The sequence below is a fragment of the Amblyomma maculatum genome, chromosome 4 (assembly GCF_055883805.1).
Source record: "Amblyomma maculatum isolate TAMU_Amacu chromosome 4, ASM5588380v1, whole genome shotgun sequence".
NCBI lineage: Eukaryota > Metazoa > Arthropoda > Arachnida > Ixodida > Ixodidae > Amblyomma > Amblyomma maculatum.
Window position 1 is genome coordinate 204,533,229 of NC_139347.1, and position 19,339 is coordinate 204,552,567.

General features: G+C 45.4%; 1 protein-coding gene across 3 annotated transcripts in view; it reads left to right on the top strand.

The window, feature by feature from the left end:
• Positions 1-19,339, top strand: part of RhoGAP15B (RhoGAP_ARAP and RA_ARAPs domain-containing protein RhoGAP15B) — a 119,733-nt gene that overhangs the window by 90,772 nt on the left and 9,622 nt on the right. For 2 of the 3 annotated variants that reach the window (XM_084602935.1, XM_084602936.1), the window contains 2 exons: positions 6,128-6,264; positions 6,356-6,475. In XM_084602935.1, coding sequence (XP_084459061.1) covers positions 6,128-6,264; positions 6,356-6,475 — 257 coding nt within the window. Of the gene's footprint in view, positions 1-6,127; positions 6,265-6,355; positions 6,476-8,412; positions 8,535-19,339 lie in introns of those variants that run through there. The other variant, XM_084602937.1, reaches the window with a different exon arrangement.

A 19,339-nucleotide genomic window follows, 5' to 3' on the forward strand; every position in this document is an offset into this window, starting at 1 on the left:
TTGCATTAGGAAGAAACTGCACATAGTCACAGTCATGAAAATGCTTTGAGTAGAATGTTTCCTTTAGTCAGCTTGAATTTATTTCTTCTAACCAGCGTCCCATTGCGCCGCGAGCATTAGACATTGCAAGAAACGATCGAAGACGATCTTGTCGTGGCTACAGCTGCTCGTGCATCCGAACACATGCAGAGCAGTTTTGTATCAGGCAGACAAATCTATGTTGACATGTTTTGTATGTCCACCACATGCGAAAGGTGGAGAGCAACGCACGCTGAAAGCTCTCCCAGGTGGCTCTGAATGCCTTTGAAACCTCAAAGTGACGTCACAACAGACGGAGAAGCAAGGTTTCCCTCTCTGCTTTCCTCCTCTGTTAACAGTCGCAGGAAGCATGGGAGATTTGAATTGTGGGTTTTCAGTCTGCAATTGCGCAGGTGTTTTATGCATAATCGAGAAATAATTTCACGGACATGATCTACAAATAACCTACTTCAAAAATATTGAGTTACAGTCAAACCCGGATATTTCGAAATTTGGTTATATTGAACTCTCGGAATATCCCCTTGAAAATCCCATGTAAAAGTATAGGAAAGCTGCGTCGTATATTGAATTCAATTTCACCGGTCGTTCGATATATCGAACTCCCCACCACATATTGAACGGTGCGCCTCCCCCAAAGACGATCGCATCACCCTCTGCCATTTGCCGCGAGACGTTTTCAAGCCACGTGCAGAAAGAATGAGAGGGCACAGTTCGGCGACGGCTGATCTAGGGCAGCACCACGCCCTTCCCCCAAAGGCACGCGCATCTGCGCTGATCGCTGCCACGCTAGCACGTGACGTTTGCAAGCCACGTGCGTGAAGAAACGAGAGGGAACCAATGCAGCCTTGGTGTTCGGGAGAGGGGAAAAACGCAACAGAGCGAAGCGCAAGGGTGTGCCCACTCTTCTGCTGAGCTTTATCTCTCCCCTTCCTCTCTCTTTCCCAATCTCGTTCCCAAGCACGCTCAGCCCGTGGCACACGCTTCTCCAGTGTGTGTTGTGAATGCTCTGCTCGCGGTGGCTGGTGTGCGATGAGCGTCTCGTGTCGTCGTGCTGAACGCGCGTAAGCGGCGGCGGTCGCGGATGCTAAAAAGCAGTAGATTTTTTTTTTTTTTTTCTGAGAGTTTTATTCTTGCTGTCTGGCTGAATGTATGTTATGGTAGCTGGGGAGGTTAAGAAGCGGCAATTTTTTTTTCTTTTGCGAGAGTTGGTCTTGTCGGGCTGAACGTACGGCGCAGCGTAAGCTATGGTGGCTGCAGACGTTAAGAAGCGGCAGTTTTTTTTTTTTTTGCTAGAGTCGTTCATTCTTGCATCTATGAATCAACGAAAGCACGCGGTCGGCTGCGGTCATGCCACCGGCTTTTAGCATTATTCGCTGCAAACGGTATTTACAGCTATCACACTTTCCAGTGATTTTGTAGCACTGGACTACGTCCGATCCGCCTCACCTCAAACGCGGCATGATAAATCGAACCAGGCTTGTGCAATCAAGCCATCACGTGGGCACTCTGCCAAGTTTGCTCCCTGCCACTGCAGGATCTATGAAAAATGTAGTTAAAAGATAAACACGTCGTGCCGTTATCGCTGCGCAGCATCTTGGCGCTCTGCCGATAAAGAGCTGTGGATGCGACGGTCGAAACAAAGGAATGCGGCACCAAACGCATTTTTTCTTTCTTTTTTTTTTTCAAATTCTCGAGGGCAAAAAGGGGGAATGGGTTCATTATATGAGTGGGCTGACTATGCGACAAATACCATATCATTTTTCACGATCGCAAGTGGCGTCTCAAGCCGATTTTTCTATATCGAATTATCTATATATCGAACTATTTCGCAATCCTCTTCGAGTTCGATATATCCGGGTTCGACTGTATTCGCCGCAGTGTCCCTTTAAAAGGCACAAACACCAAATTTTAGTTGCATGTTTTCTTGTGTACAAAGGCGCTTATAGTATCACAGTATATGAATTATATATTCACTTGTGGCCACTGAATTATTTATTGCTGTGATACATCGTAATGATTCTGTGTTTTGGACTTAAACTACCAAACAATGTCTCTGACATTTGAGAAATGTTTAGGCTATGTGAAATATGAAAGAAACTCCAATATATTATCGCACTGATATGTCGTTTGCTATCATTCCAGCTCTTGGAACTAGCTTAACCATTGAAAGCTGTGCGCCAACAATTATATTGCTGTTATATTTCTTTTTTTATATCTAACGTGGCCAAAACACTTCTTGCATATCGCATCCATTGGTTGGTTGTTAAAGCAGAAAGAACTTCAAGGAGAAAGTGAATTATAAAATATCTAATGGCCATGCAAGAATGCTTTGAGGTGATCTGGGTATGCTAATGTCCATAGTATGTGAAAGAAGAAAATGTGCAAGCAGGATATTTGGCATTTGTACTCCTCTGACCTGGAATTGCTAGAACTTATCTTTTCCAACTGCTTCAATCATTTGTGTAATTCCTTGTGTACAGGCTCTTATAAAATTGCCAAGACACACTGCACTGCAGAAATTGAAAGCTTTAGTTTCTACGTTACCTTTAATCTATAGCGGCATGCCGAACTTGAGCACTTTATTCTTCCAGTGAGTTCTGCATTCTGTAGCTCATATCGTAACTAATCGCGGGGTACTTTTTGCTCTTCATCATCATCATCATCAGCCTGACTATACAGTCGAACCTGGATATGTTGAACTCACGGAATATCCCCTTGAAAATCCCATGTAGAAGTATAGGAAAGCCACGTCATATATCGAACTCAATTTCACCGGTCGTTCGATATATCGAACTCCGCACCACGCGCTGAAAAGTGTGCCTTCCCCAAAGACGAACGCATCACCCTCGGCCGTTTGCTGCGTGACGTTTTCAAACCACGCGCGGAAGGAATGAGAGGGGACAGTTCGGCTAGGGCAGCGCGCCGCGCCCATTCCCCAAAGGCACGCGCATCTGTGGTTATCGTTTCCCGCGCGCCAGCACGTGACGTTTGCACGCCATGTGCGTGAATGAATGAGAGAGAACCGGTGGGAACGAGAGGGGAAAAGTGCGATAGAGCGAAGCACAAGGGTGTGCCCATTCTTTTGCCGAGCTATCTCTCTCTTTCCTCTTTCCCGGCCTTTGTTCACAGTAGCACACGCTACGCATGCACCAATCCAGCTCAGCCCGTTTTCAGACAGAACGTTGGACGCTTTCCCCAGAGTGTGTTGCGAACCCTCTGCTCGGCGGCTGAGGTGGCTATGGCGCCAGCGGAAGTTAAGCGGCAGATCTATCCTTTTTTTTTTTTTTTTTTTTTGCGAGTCGTCTATTTTTATCGTTGTGCTGTACGCGCGGTGTAGCCTAAGATATGGCATTACGAAGTGGCTTTTTTTCTTTTTTTGCAGGAGTCGTTTATTCTTGCATGTATGAATCAACGAAAGCACGCGGTCAGCTGCAATCATGACACCGCCTTTTTGCATTTTTCGCCTCAAACAGCATTTCCAGCTACTGTATCACACTTTCCAATGATTTTGTGGCAGTGGACTACGCCCGCCCCAATTGCGGCGTGATAAATTGAACCAGGCTTGTGCAATCAAGCCATCACGGGCAGTCCGCCAAGTTCGCTCCCCGCCGCCGCAGGAGCTATCAAAAGATAAACGCCGCAACATTATCGCTGTGCAGCATCTTGGCACGCTGCCAAGAAATGAGCTGTGGATGAGACGACCAAAACGGAGTGCAACATGAAACCAAAAACGCTGGCGATTACTGCCGCTGCGACACAAACTTGTTTTGAGCTGCCGCAGTGGATCGAACCGCAGAGGGACGCAGTTCCAACAAGTGGGAAATTTTTTGCTCTGATGCTGCCGCTCATCGCTGAGATCGCTTAATCGCTTGCATGTGAGCGAGCTGGCCTTAACGCTTTTTTTTTTTTTTTCTCCGAATTCTTGAGTGCAAAAGTGGAGGGTGGGTTCATTATGCGAGTGAGTTGACTACGGGACAAATATAGTATCGTTTTTTTGCATCCCAAGCCGATTTCTTTATATCGAATTATCGATATATTGAATTATTTTGCGATCCCCTTCGAGTTCGATATATCCAGGTGCGACTGTACCCACTGCAGGGCGAAGGCCTCTCCCATATTTCTCCAATTAGCCCGCTTCTGTGCTAGCTGCATTCACTTGACCCCTGCGAACTTCTTAACCTCATCCGCCCACCTAACTTTCTGCCACCGCCTGCTACGCGTTCCTTCCCTTGGAATCCAGTTTGTTACCCTAAGCGACCATCGGTTATTCTCTCTTCGCACTACATGTCCTGCTCATGCCCATTTCTTCTTCGTAATTTCCATTAGAATGTCAGTAACTTGAGTTATTTCTCTTACCCACTCTGCACGCTTCCTATCTCTTAATGTTACCCCTACCATTTTTCGTTCCATAGCCCTCTGAGTTGTCCTCAACTTAAGTAGAACCCTTTTGGTTAGCCTCCACATTTCAACCCCATAGGTGAGTAAAGGTAAGATGCAACTGTTGTATACTTTCCTCTTTAGTGATACCGGTAAGCTGTTAGTCATAATCTGCTAGTGCTTACCAAATACGCTCCATCCCAATTTTATTCTTCTTGTTATTTCGTTTTCATGGTCCGGATCTGCGGTTACTACCTGTCCTAAGTAGACAAATTCGCCTACTACTTCCAGTGCTTCGCTACCTAATGTGAACTGCTGTTCCTTCCCAAGGCTGTTAAACATTACCTTAGTCTTCTGCATATTGATTTTGAAGCCTACCTTTCTACTTTTCCTGTCTAGGTCATCAATCATTATTTGCAGTTCATCCCTTGAGTTACTTAGCAAGGCAGACATCATCAAATCACAAATTACTGAGGTATTCACCATCTACCCTTATCCCTAACTGCTCCCATTCCAAGTCTCTGAATACTTCCTCTAAGCAAGCTGTGAATAGTATTAGGAAGATCGTGTCTCCTTGTCTAACACCTTTCTTTATGGGAATTTTGTTACTTTCTTTATGCAGAACTATGGTTGCTGTGCAACCACTATATATATCTTCCGGCACTTTCACGTACGGCTCATCGACCCCCTGATTTCGCAATGCCTGCATCACCACCGAGGTTTCAACTGAGTCAAATGCTTTTTCGTAATCAATGAATGCTATGTATAAGGGCTGGTTATATTCGGTGCATTTTTCTATTACCTGGTTAATGGTATGGATATGATCGATAGTAGAGTACCGTTTCCAAAAACCTGCTTGATCCTTTGCTTGATTACAGTCTAAGGTTGTCCTGATTCTATTAGTGATTACCTTAGTAAATACCTTATACGTAACAGACAGTAAGCTGATTGGCCTATAATTTTTAAGGTACTTAGAGTCCCCTTTCTTATGAATGAGGATAATATTTGCATTCTTCCATGGTTCCGGTACCGTCGATGACACCAGGCACTGCATATTCAGGGTGGCCAGTTTTTCTAGCACGATATCCCCCCCGTCCTTTAACAAATCTGTAGTTATCTGATCCCCTCCAGCTGATTTCCCCTTTTTCATAGTTTCTAATGCTTTCTTGACCTCGTCCTTCGTCACTGGTGGAACGTCTGACTGTTTTTCTCTACCGCCAATCTCATTACGGTCCTGACTACTTTGGCTACTGTAGAGATCTGTATAGAACTCCTCGGCTACTTTGACTATCTTGTCCATATTCGTGATGACGTTGCCCGTCTTGTCCCTTATCACATACATCTGGTTTTTGCCTATGCCCAATTTCTTTTTTACCACTTTAAGGCTTCCCCTGTTCTTTACAGCATGCTCAATTTTCTCCATGTTAAAGTACTTCCTTATATAGGCTACCTTGTGCTTATTGATCAGCTTTGATATCTCGGCCAATTCTATCTGGCCGGTTGGATTGGAAGCCTTCATACTCTGGTGTTTCTTAATCTTGCTCGAATACATTTACTGTGGGTTGCTTGAATGACCCATGTGGAGGAACATTTAGACTCCGCAGTCTACAAGTATTGAGATGTAATGTGTAGGGAACATTGACTTGTACTCCACAGATTTCAACCCGATCATGTGCTGAAGAATTACTTTTTTTTTTTTTTTTTTTTTCAGAACGACCACTGCACCACAGCGAACCCGTCCTTTCAGTGGTCGTTCGCTGGGCCAATTGGGACACAGCGTTTGCCAAGTCAAACTATCTATGCATCAAAAACAACTACGTCTATGATGAAATAGCACCTCTCGTGTCGGTGCGTAGTATGCAGTTTTGCTTCTCTTGGTCATACTGTAGCAGGATGCTTCATTTCTTCTGAGTGCCACACCGGGTCTTTTGCATTTCAGAATCGCCAACCCCTGTCTGTATTCAGCGAGCTTCGCTTTGCAGAGGCCCGTCAGAAAAGCTTCAAGAAATCTGTCTTGGAGTTTACTGGGGGCAAGATAACACAGTACAAAGACTCAAAGGTTAGATACTGTTTATCTTTACCACGTCTTTTTTTTTTATTGGCTGCAGCAGTTCGTCCTGACTCTTTTTTTGTGTCCACAGTGATAAGCAGCTTCTGTATTTTTTTGGTCTCTCTTTTTATAGTAGTAGTGATATCTTATGAAATATTGCTGTGCCTGCAGCTCACGCAGATATGTGAGAAGAGCAGGGGACTCTATAAGGAAATGCCTTTGAATTCTCTACATTGGGCTGCCTCAATGTTCTCTCAAAAATGGTACTGCTACAATCTAACCAGGTCATATTAAGCAGCGCGATTTAACGCGATTTCTTCTATATACAAAGTATTGCACTCTAACCAAAACCATTTATAATGAACTTCTGCATCAAATTTGTTAGAAAGCACTTAATCGACACCGCATTAACAAATGAAAAATTATACCAGTCACCGAGAATAATCTATGCCAAAGGAATTTGTTACAGATAAATCTGCACCTATTTACAGTAGGGAGTGATTTTCACCTGAACATTGCATATGTCATCATCGAGGAGAATCTCAACGAACTCCAAGCCAGTTTCCTGTATTTTGATGTAGTATCGCCGCAGCACATCAGTAGCAGAAAGGGCTTTTTGCAGCGTTGGGTGAAGATGGTCATCTTCCGGTGGCTGCTCGTCGGTGGCGCCAGCTTCAGATGCCAATGATCTGCAACAATTTTAGAGTCCAGTTGGCTCGCAGTTACAACAATGTCGTCGTTGACTGTCAAAAAGTCTTTGAAGGCAACTTTTTCTGGCAGACCGTCCGGAGTATCGGCAAGCTGTTCCCAAAATATGCCAATCTCGCTGTTGCCTTGCACTGCACTCGCAACCTTTGCACTTTTCTGGCAAAATCTAGCATGACGGAAAAAGTTGCGTATTGTGTCTCTAGTCACATCTTGCCAAGCAAGGTTGACCATTCTATTACACCTGTCAAATTTATCCTCAGCTGATCATTCACCCGCAATTTCATCAACATACGCTCAACGGCACACTTCCGATAGCCTTGCATGAATGCCCTCATTCAAGGGGCTGTAAAACAAGTGTGTGGCATTCGGTGGCAAGAAGCAGAGCTCTATGTTTTTGAACGAGACGCCGCATTGGTGCGCAGAGCATTTGTCAAGGAAGAGGCAAATCTTGCGTCCGCTCGTTGAAAGTTCCTCATTCCAATCCCATAGCCAAGCCTAAAAACGGCTTGCTAATCCAGGCCTTTGAATTGGACTTGTATGCCACTGGAAATGAGTGCACACTTGCAGGCTCTTCAGAGACTTGAACTTGCCAGTAACTAGTGGTCACCACTTTGCAGACCCATTCATGTTCGTCATGAGAAGAATGCTGAATCAAGACTTATTCATTTCCCCTTCATGGCACTTCTCATTTTTGAATTCCAATGCCCTACTTGGCAGTAGTTACCGAAACAAGGCAGTCTCGTTTGTATTAAAAATGTTGCATGGCTCTCCTTCACACCAAGCCATATGCCTTCAACCCACTTCTCAGCGCCTTCTGCATCCACAGCGTCGCTCTCACCTGCTACTACTTTTCCGGTAATCGAGTAGCGGTCCTTAAATCTTTGGAGCCAACCATTCCCAACTGTAAACCCATCGACGTCGAGGGTGCAGGCGAAATCTTTTTGCCTTCTATTGCAGCACGGGGCCAGAGACTGGCAGACTTCATGTGCGGATATCCAAAAACTACTGGGCTTTCTCTACTTTGTCGTAAGCCGGCTTGCGGAGGTGGCAGCCATCTGCTTTTGGGCGAACCTGTGCATTGTCTTTTATGGCGAACTTATTTTTCAGGATGATGCTCCTTGAAATTTTAAAATGTGCTGCAATGTCCAACTTTTTTTTCACCACGCTCGACATGGAAAATTATCTCGAGCTTGTCGGAAAACGGCAAAGGTTGCCACTGCTTCATTGTCATCTTGCAGAAACGTCAACATAGCTGCGGCGAAGTTGTATGAACAGCACAGCAGCACACTGGAGCTACCCACAAACACAAAGAAAGCATGGAGGACGCAATGCGGAAAATCCTGCCTTCTCCTTCTCCCGTCTTCCGAGGCGCCATAGGTTTGGAGCTGTTGGCACATACTTGATCACGTGGTGGGCAGCTGCCGAATAGAAATGCTGCGGAGCAGCTGGCAGAAGGCGCGGAATTTAAAGCCGCTTCCAGTCCTGCTTTGGAAGACCCTTTCGTTTTTCCTACAGTCGCAACAATGTTTCTTGAAAGCACTGGTAGGTAGCGCGGCAGCCCAGAGGCTCAGAAGCTCATTGGCGGTCGTTTGGTGACCAATCATGCGTGCTCAGTTTGCTATATAGTCAAACCATGTTATAACGAACGCGCATACAACGAATTATTGAATATATTGAATTCTTCTGAAATATTTTTGTCAAACACACATATTTTTAACTTCCCATAACGAACGCGGTTCGGCATAAAATGGATATTACAAACTTCGCGACGTCAAGCACTACCTCACTTTAATAACAGGAGGCAGGCTTCGTTGCACTACATGTGTGTTGTGCGGCGCAGCAAACGTTCAGGACTACCTCGCGGGTGCTGACAGCACCACAGATGCCACGACGGCATTGAGAGTTGACAGCTAAAGAAATCAATGGCCTCCGAGATCACCCCCGCGCGCCTGTTTGTGCACGCGGAGGTGATCTCGGAGGCCATCAGAAATCGTTCGCATCTCACAATCGCTGACAGCACCGCTTCGGCGCGATCGAATGTTGCTTTTGCCTTTTTGGTTTTTGCGCCTTTCGCATTTTTCGGTTCTAGCGTTAGCAGCGGCGTGGCCGTCGTAGCGTTCAGCAGAGGCTGCGTCGGTCGTCGTGTCGAGTGTGGTGCGCGGGTGTGCGTAGTGCAGTGATGGCGGTGAACATGAAAAAAAAGAGCAGCACTGACGTTAAAGACCAAGCTCAAGATAAAATCGGGGGCCTTCAATGCAGTTTACAAGAGGAGGCTGATTGACACTCTTCTCGTGAAGCTTCTTATGAAGCAGGATTTGAAGATCGACTTGCTTGGAGCATTAAAGCGGCATGGGACAGCTTGAAAGGTGAAACAATTTCCAACTGCTTTCGGCTTGCAGGTTTTGTTCCAGCAGAGGCCCGTGCATCAAGTGACGATGGGGCCGATCCCAACGAAGCAGATGCAGAGCTCCGCGAGCTCGATGAGCCTGGAACGATTTTTCGCGTTTTGTTGGTGACATGCCTGCAACAATGACTGTAGAGGACTTTGTAGGTGGCGACGACATCGCGGCGATTATTTACTACATCGCTTTTATGCTGCTGCTATGAAATGTTAATTGTCCCATTATGTGTACCCCATCAAGCAGCATCAGTTTGTTATAACTGCTTTTTTTCTTTAATTCTATGCGAAAGACAGTTGCACGCTTCTTGCCACAACAGAGACTGCATTATTTGCACAGGAATTCTTTTTTTTTAAGTGTGTCACAAACCCCCGCCTTTACGGTCAAAAGAGGTGCGGGATCCCCTTTACGATTACCGTCGTTCCTCTATGAGGGTTGTGAACACATTTAAAAGTTAGGCCGGTCAACCCGTGAAGCACATGTGTCGGTGTGTGATTGAGGAATAAGTACAAATAGGTCACTTTCTTTTACAAACAATTGAAGGTTTATAAATAGCAGACCCAAAATTACACTGATAATTATAGAGTACAATGAAAGAGAATACAACGCCACGACAAGATATTGATAAAGACGAAGAAATAAATGATAAGAGAAAAAAAATAACCCGACAATGAACAAAACACTGTGATAAAAATATGAAGACTATAAAGATAATAAAGCAAGTATTTCAGATATTATAAGTATGAGCAAAAGTTACATAAGAACACAGCGTAAAATACTACTAAGTCAGGTCAAAAGTTAACAAAGCGAAAATAATGTTCGATTGAACAACAGTTCGTGGCGAAAGAAATTCTCACGTCTTTCTTGTTTGCTGAGGCGTCGAAGGCTGTGTTGCTCGGTAGCGGCGGCCGTACAGGTGCAGAGGACGATGCGTCGATCGCGGGCCCGAAGAACACAATACGCTTTCGGAGCACCGCGGAGTGGCCGGAAGTTTGAATCTTCCCAAACGCACTGGTGAGGGCGTGCTGCTGTCGGTTATTTTATACCCTCGGCCGACTATGCAGCAGCCGCGTCAAGGACAGGCGGTCACTGCCCCATCGGCTTGTCGAATCTTGTCCAGAGGAGCGACGGAGTCCCGTGAATTTCGCTCTATATTCCAGCCATAAGCTCCCGCATCTTCCGCTGTATAATAGGTGAGGCAGCTTGTGACAAAGTGAATGCAGCGGATTAAGTCTCACGCATGGCTTTGGGTCGTTTCTGAGCTCTTTATGCACATGCCTGTTTGTTTAACTGTGCGCGAGTTGGAAAGCCTTTATTTGTTTATTTATTTATTTATTTTACCCTCAAGGCCAGAGGCATTACAGAGGGGAGTACTGGAATGAAAGTGCTGGAAGATATATATAGTGGCTGCACAGCAACCATAGTTCTGCATAAAGAAAGTAACAAAATTCCCATAAAGAAAGGTGTTAGGCAAGGAGACACAATCTCCCCAGTACTACAGTCAAGCCCGGTTATAACGAACTGCGTAATTCAACGCGATGTGTTCGCTATATAAAGTATTTCGCTATAACCGAACCCATTTATAACAAACTTCAGTACCAAATTCGTTATACACGATGTCTACAAGAGCGCAGCGAAAACGCACTAACTAAAGAATAACCGTGCCGCTCACCATGAATCTACAAAAGAAATTTATTGCAGATCAATGCTCACTTATTTGCAGTAGGCAGTGATCTTCGCCTGAATACTGCGTTTAACTCCATCAGCGGGAATCGCACTTTCCACACACGACATCATTTCCACAAACTTCAGTTCGCTTCCCTGTATTCCGGAGCAGTATCGGCGCAGCAGATCGGTAGCAGCGAAGGCTTCGTGCAACATCGGGCGAGGGCGATCGTCTTTCGGCGGCGGCGGCTCCTCGGTCTCCTTGTTCGCACCAGATGCCAGCATGTCGGCAATAATTTCCGAGTCCAACGGGCTCACTGTCACGGCTACGTTGTAGTCAACAGTGAGACTTTTTTTCACCACGGCCAACGCGGCGAATTATCTCCAGCTTGTCGGAAAGCGGTAGAGCACGCCGCTGCTTCGTCGTCATCTTGCAGGATGTAGCGCCGGATTGCAAGTCAGCAGCAACGTAGGCACGTCCGGAATCATGAGGATAGCAGCAGCACGACTTGCAAACGCGAACAAAGAAAGCTCCGAGGATGCGGGAAAGTGCGCCACTGACGCGTTCGTTTTTCGGAGGCTGCCTTCCCTTCGAAGATTCTCCCCTTCCCTTCACCCAAACTTGAAACCAGTTCTGGCCGGTGTTTCTTCTTTCTCGAAGCGCAATAGGTTCGGAGCTGCTCGCATGTTTTTGATCACATGGTAGGCAGCTGCCGAATAGCAGCGCTGCAAAGAGAGGCTGGCCGATGGCGCAGATTTTAAAGGCTACTCACGCTACTCCGGTCGACGGCCGCGCATGCGTACAGGAGGGTCCCTCGTGGAAGCTGCTGTAGAGAGCCCCTCCTGCATTTTACGGAAGCGCAGCACGGGCCGAGGCTGCCTGGAGACAACGCGGAATCGGCGCAGAAGCACCCTAGCGGGTGCGTGACGACGTATGCGCTGTGTGAGACCTTGGGGAACGGAGCTGTCGTCAATCCCCCTCCCATCTGACAATGGCATGCGCTAGAAGTATTGCAGCCCGGCAGCATGGGGGCTGCCCGGAGAGTACTCAGAGCCGGCGCAAAGGCCTGCCCGTTGGCGGGCGTTTGGCAACCGATTGCGCGCGCTGAATTCGCTATATCCGATGTGTGGTTCGTTATAAAAAAAAAACGTTTTATATGCATAATGCTTGCGGAAATTCGAGTGTTCGATATAAAACATAATTCGCTCTATCCAAGTTTGTTATATATTTGGGTTTGACTGTATTCGCAGCTTGCTTAGAGGAAGTATTCAGAGGCTTGGAATGGGAGCAGTTAGGGGTTAGGGTAGATGGAGAACACCTCAGTAATCTGCGATTTGCTGATGACATTGCCTTGCTAAGTGACTTGGTTGATGAACTGCAAATAATGATTGATGACCTAGACAGGAAAAGTAGAAAGGTAGGCTTAAAAATCAACATGCAGTAGACTAAGGTAATGTTCAACAGCCTCGGGAAGGAACAGCAGTTTACATTAGGTAGCGAAGCACTGGAAGTAGTAGGCGAATATGTCTACTTAGGACAGGTAGTAACCGTAGACCTGGACCCTGAAAAGGAAATAACAAGAAGAATAAGATTGGGATGGAGCGCATTTGGCAAGCACTTGCAGATTATGACTAGCAGCTTACCGGTATCGCTTAAGAGGAAAGTATACAACAGTTGCATCTTTCCTGTACTCACCTATGGGGCTGAAACGTGGAGGCTAACCAAGAGGGTTCTACTTAATTTGAGGACAACTCAGAGGGCTATGGAACGAAAAATGGTAGGGGTAACATTAAGAGACAGGAAGCATGCAAAGTAGGTCAGAGAAATAACTCAATTTACTGACATTCTAGTGGAAATTTAGAAGAAGAAATGGGCATGAGCAGGACATATAGTGCGAAGAGAGGATAACCGATGGTCGCTTAGGGTAACAAACTGGATACCAAGGGAAGGAAAGCGTAGCAGGGGGCGGCAGAAAGTTAGGTGGGCGGATGAGGTTAAGAAGTTCACAGGGGTCCAGTGGATGCAGCTAGCACAGAACCGGGTTAATTGGAGAAATATGGGAGAGGCCTTCGCCCTGCAGTGGGTATAGTCAGGCTGATGATGATGATGGAGGGTACAAAACGTAATAACAAACAAATAAAAAATAACCAGACAAGTCAGTCGGCAGTACGAAAATGATCAATGTTTTCAATGCTGGTGATCAGAGCGGGAAGGTAGTTGCAGTCTTTGGAGGTACGAGGGATGAAAGACTCGCAGCATGCTTGTGTCCTGAATAAAGAAATCCCAACCTTGTGTGCAGGATCCAGTGGAGAAGAGATGTATGAAGGCGGGGGAATGAGTATGGTACGAATCTGGGGGCAAGTGTCAAATATTTTATGAGAAAAACAAATGCGCAAAAGTTTACAACGAGATGCCAAAGAAGGGAGGTTTAAAATACGCTTCATTGCTGAAATACTAGTGGTACGATGATAGTTGTGCAGGATGAAACGAGCGATGTTATTCTGAACCATTTCAATGGCGTGAGTTAGGTTATCACAATGTGGGTCCCAGATGGATGCAGCATATTCTAGTTTAGTACGGACAAGTGTTTTGTACAAAAAGGAGTTTAAGAGAGCTAGGGGCGGAAGAAAAATTACGACGGAGATAGCAGAACATGCGATTAGCATTGTTAATTATCGTGTTAATGTGAAGTGACCAAGTGAGACCTGAAGAGGTGTCAACGCCTAGGTAACGGTAGGAAGGGACGGATTCGAGAACTGTGTTATTTAGAAAGTATAGCGTAGGAACTGATGAAATTCTGGAGACATGTAAGAATTTACATTTAGAGTTGTTAAGATCCATTTTCCGCAAATTGCACCAGTTAGAGATAGCTTCAATGTCAAGTTGCAAGGCTCTAGAATCATCGGAGCTGATAATTTCACGAAAGACAACACAATCATCAGCAAACAAATGAATGTTAGAGGATACACAGTTAGGTAGATCATTAATATATATGAGGAATAACAAAGGACGAAAGACGGAACCCTGAGGCACACCAGAGCCAAAGGAACTTAAGGAGGAGTTAAGATTGTTGACAGATACAAACTTGGAATGGTTTAAAAGAAAGTGTTCTATCCATCATAGAAGGTTAGGTTGAATAGTTAGTTGAGATAATTTAAAGAGGAGGAGACTGTGAGAAACTTTTTCAAACGCTTTTTTTAAGTCGAGAAATATGCAGTCAGCTTGTGATTTGCGATCAATCATAACTTGAAGATTATGAGAGAATAATAACAGTTGGTTTCACATGAGAGAGACTTTCGGAAACCATGTTGCGAGTTGGTGAGGAACGAGTTGGTTTCAAGAAAGTTGCTACTATATGCACGCTACTCCTTCGAGGTGTGGCACAGCTTCCGCAATTTCTTGCCTAGCTGCGGAGTTATTCAGTGCGTGTATTTGCGGAATGGCATGCTGAAGATTTTTTATTTGTGCAAATATTTCGGTCTCTAGCTGGCATGGTCTTCATATTCGTGCACGTTTAACAGCGTTGTGATTGTTTGATTATGAAGCAGGAAATAGGTCATGATTGTGACGTTTATCGAATGTCCCCTTCCTTTAGCACCACATTAGTAATTGAAAAGATGCGACCAGAAGGGCCTATCGTGCCTACCTACAGTATCTCCGACTGTTTATAGATGCTCAATGCCAGGAGCATCTCAGAGGCATCAAGGTTAATTCTATTAATTTTTAGTGGCAACATTAATCGCAGCGTGGATCGCACTACGTTTTATGTGTGACGTTCAAAGGTTTACAAGCTCTTTGTGCACCTCTGTGTTTACACAGACGATGCGTGGGCTATGAAACATTGGTAGTGTTTTGCACAGCTGGCTCTTAAGTGTTCACTTATAGAATATACTTTGGTTCCTGCACTTGGTGAATGGGCATGCTGCAGCTCTTTTATTTGTAGGAATAATGCTGTTTCTAACTGACATGAAATTGGAACATTGCCACACGTGTAACACTTTTGCGATGGTTGGATGCTAACTCTATGGCTGACCGGGGTCTTACTTAGGTGCACCTTAATTAACCTTCCCTTTTGTATCTAAATAATAAGATTTGGGCTGGAAAGTTATTTGGAAGTTGTGATATTTTATTCGCCGGGACTTGTTTCGTAACTAACAGCTCCTGAAGCTTGCTGGACGCATGTTTTCATTGCCTTCAAATTTAGTAAAGATGAGAGTTCGTGGGAGCCAACAGACATCGGTTGTCAACCAGATTTTCATTAATGACGACGAATAAAATGACCCGAAGAACCCAGCATACCTACTCACAATATTCCAACAGCTTACAGATGGTCTACGGGAGGAAGATCTAAGAAGTAACAAGTTTAAATTTATTTTTGGTAGTATTCCAGCATTTAATTTCAACAAGTTAGGTAGTTGCAATGCAAAAAATTTTCAAATGAAGCATTTCACTTGTTACAGATGAGGCAAAAATGCTGTGATTCCAGCCGTTAAAAAAAAAAAAAGAAAGCATGCATTTGAAATGCATTTACCATGCAAGTTTAAGAGGTGAAACAATCACTGTATGCCTTACAGCTTTCTTGTTTCATATCAAGCGCGACTTGCGACACGTACAAGCTACGCATGTAGGCATCGCGAATTATTGGTGTAAATAGCTAGCGTTTAGCGATTGGACATGAAAATGTATGAAGGTACTTCTGGGCAGCCGGGGTTGCAATGCTCGCTTTTTAAGCTTACATTCAAAAGCAGTAACAGATAATGCCACAACCGTTATGTGCGATTTTCATCTGCCATGGTGGCGGTCCAGCTGTGCGGAGCTCTCCTCTACAGTATCAAACTGAGCTCAAGAGGGGACAGCATGCGGGGAGGCAGTTGCACCAAAAACTGGCGCTACTTAAAATAGTCACCGTTTCAGCTGCAATCAATGTGCTGTTGCTATTTCAATGACACGTTACAATCATGTCGAAATCAATAAAGGTGGTGCAAATTATTTTCGATTAGTCCAGCACGTTTTCCTGTACACAAGCGTGCCATGAAAGCGCCTGTTTCGCACAACATTTAACGGTTGCTTGATCAGGCACGCGAAACAACACCATGTTGCACTCCAGGGAAACTAATACCCCTATCAAGCACGCAAGTTAAGTGCGCTTCTGGTACTTCCGAGTGCTTCGAGTCACACTTGGACATACGTGGTGCTAAACGGGAAAACAGAGTGCACTCGCAGTAAAAAAAATGGTGACGGACAAACAGCTCATTTCTTAAAGATGTACATTAAAAAGAAAAAAATATTCCAAAATTGATTGCTGTGCATTGAATTTAAATAAATACAAACATAGCCTATTTTTTGTCAATGTAAACGAAAATTATAACAGCGTATTAAGTGTATTTCTAAAACATATCAGGTCAAGACCAGCCGAGACAGCTTCCTAGCCTATGCAGACCAACACGGTGAAGGCCTCGGCTTCAAAAAACGGGTCCGCGAGCCAATGTCTCGCCCGACGAGTGACAAATCCAGTCTCTTAAAAACACCGGTTTATTCCGGATAAACAAAAAAAGCAAAACAGAGAAACATAAGGCGCTACTGTGCTGAGAACAGGCTGCTCATGCGCGCGACAATAGAACACCAACGGAAAGCGGGAAGAATGTCAGGGCCTTACCGTGGCGAAACAAAACACACTGCGGAGCAAATAAAATGAGCAATGGGGCCAAAGCACTAACGGCAACACAAGAAAGATTGCTCCTCGCGGCACAGCAACTCACAGAAATACGCCTAGGCTGTTCCTGCAGGCACTGCTTCCATCTTCGCGTCGGCGATCTTCTTTCAGTCGTCCGTGCACACCCTGCTGGCCCATGACGCTCGCCGGTTGCCCCGCGCCGGCCTTTCCGCCGAGGTAAAAAAGCCCCGCGCCTCGCTTCTGAGGCGCTTATCTACCCTCGTCTGTCGCCGCTAACATCACGCCCCCCAAGATTATCTGCTTGCTCATGCGCACTCGTGCTGCCCGTGCAAACAATACAAATAGAAAGGCGCGCGCGGTTTAAAACACCTAAAGGGGCTGCGGAGCCCCACAACGGCGACGTGCGATGACGCAGAATCAGACGATGATCTGACGCCACTAGAACCGAATCATTTTATAAAATGCTATTAAATAACTAAAATGAACTTCTGCGTCCATTTTTACACTACATTTTATACCAATTAAATTGCTGGTGACAAGGCTACACACTCGGCCAGAAAGTGCATTCCCCACAACGTATTTCAATCAAAGTGTACTCTTCTGCGAGTGCACTCCACTTGCGGAGTTTAGATTGGGCAAAGTGTACATATAGCGAGTGACACTCTTCGTAAGTGCACTTAACTTGTGCGCTATCAGCTTTTCTTCAAACACAATGCAAGCGTGGGTATTGATTTTAAAATGCAAAAAAGAGGGACGGTGCTCATGATAAGCTTACGGCGTAGCCGATCTTGGTGACTCTTGTTTGATGCATGCATTTTGTGTGAACGCGGGTCGAGTTGTTCCGCTTCGGGCAAAAGACCGACTGCGGCTTTGACAGAAGTCCACTTTGGAGTAATTCATTTCATTTTCGGACGCTGTTGCCGTGGAAATAATCGGCATGCACCCGCACTAATGGCAGAACACATGTGCGAACTTCTGCCTCGCTTGCTGCAGCAATGGTGCAGCCGAGGACTGTGCTTTGTCTGCCTGTGCTTTCCACAGCCACCAGTAGGTGGCATTCAGTAGCGCCTCTACAGGTGGTGCGCGGGGCATATATGGAATAATTTGTTTATCCGTCATTGCACCCTCCACTGCTTTGGTGGTGGACAACGGTTGTTGTTGCGGCGCGCGTCTATTTCTCCCTCTTCTTTTTCCTTTCTTCTCTATTTTCTCTTCTGTCCGCACGAGGCAGCATAGGTGGCTAAGCTACAGAGCCAGTAGCAGGCCCGTGCATTTTCGGTTCCTTCTTCCTACAGCCACAACAACAACATTAGGAACCTGGATTCGTTAACGATATGTGGACGGGGTGGCGCAGTGGTTACGGCGCTAGACTACTGTTCCCAAGGATGCGGGATCGAATTCTGGCCTCCGCGGCCGCTTTTCGATGGAGGCGAGAAGCAAAGGTGCCCGTGTGCTGTGCGATATCAGTGCACGTTAAAGAACCCCAGGTGGTCGAAATTTCCGGAGGCCTCCACTACGGCGTCTCTCACAGCCTGAGTTGCTGTGGGACGTTAAACCCAACAAACCAAACCAAACCAGGTTTGTTATGTTCAGGTTCGAATGTACTGATGGTGTCATCATCGCTACATAACTATTATTTATTAGCATTTTTAATAACTCCTAAAGCTGATTCAACCATTTTAAGGTTCTGTTAGGTTGACTAAGAGCCTACTTATAAAACGGGCAGAACTGCTCCTAATGGTGTAATGTTAATTTTAGTCTCATAGTTTTCTTTTCTGTTTAAGATAAATAACATTAAAGCACGCAATATAGATCCCGCCGCAGTGGCGGAGTGATTAAGATGCCCAACTACTGCACTGGGGTACCTGGATTCGAACCCACCGCTGGTGGCTGCATTCCGACAGAGGGGAAATAGAGTGGTGTCTATGTGCTGTGCAATGTCAGTGCACATTAAAGAACCCCAGGTGGTGGAAATTTTCAGACCTCTATTCTCATAGCCTGAGTCGCTTCGGGATGTTAAACTTTGCAAACCAAACCAAACAGTTAGTAAAGACTTCTTCATGGTCCTCAAAGAACCAGTTTTCTTTGGTAGCAGGGTGTGCATGGGATAGCTAGATTTTCTACTCTTTCCCTGTGCAATGAGCACAGCCCGGTGTCCAATATGGCAGCACCTTTTCACCTTTCTGAAAAAATCCATAGGCCCTTCTTTCTTTTTAACTTTTCCTAATTGCTGTGTTCAGCAATTAAAAATCGATGCTATTTTCGGGATGAAATTGGGATATGTACCAGGCTATGCAACTAACAGTCGGGTCATTCAGGATCTTCAAGGAAAAATAATTTGCTGTTGGCAAGTGATTTAGTATAAGACAGCCAATTTTCTTTTTCATTTATGCCAATCAGTTCTGCCAACAATCGGTAAATGGCAG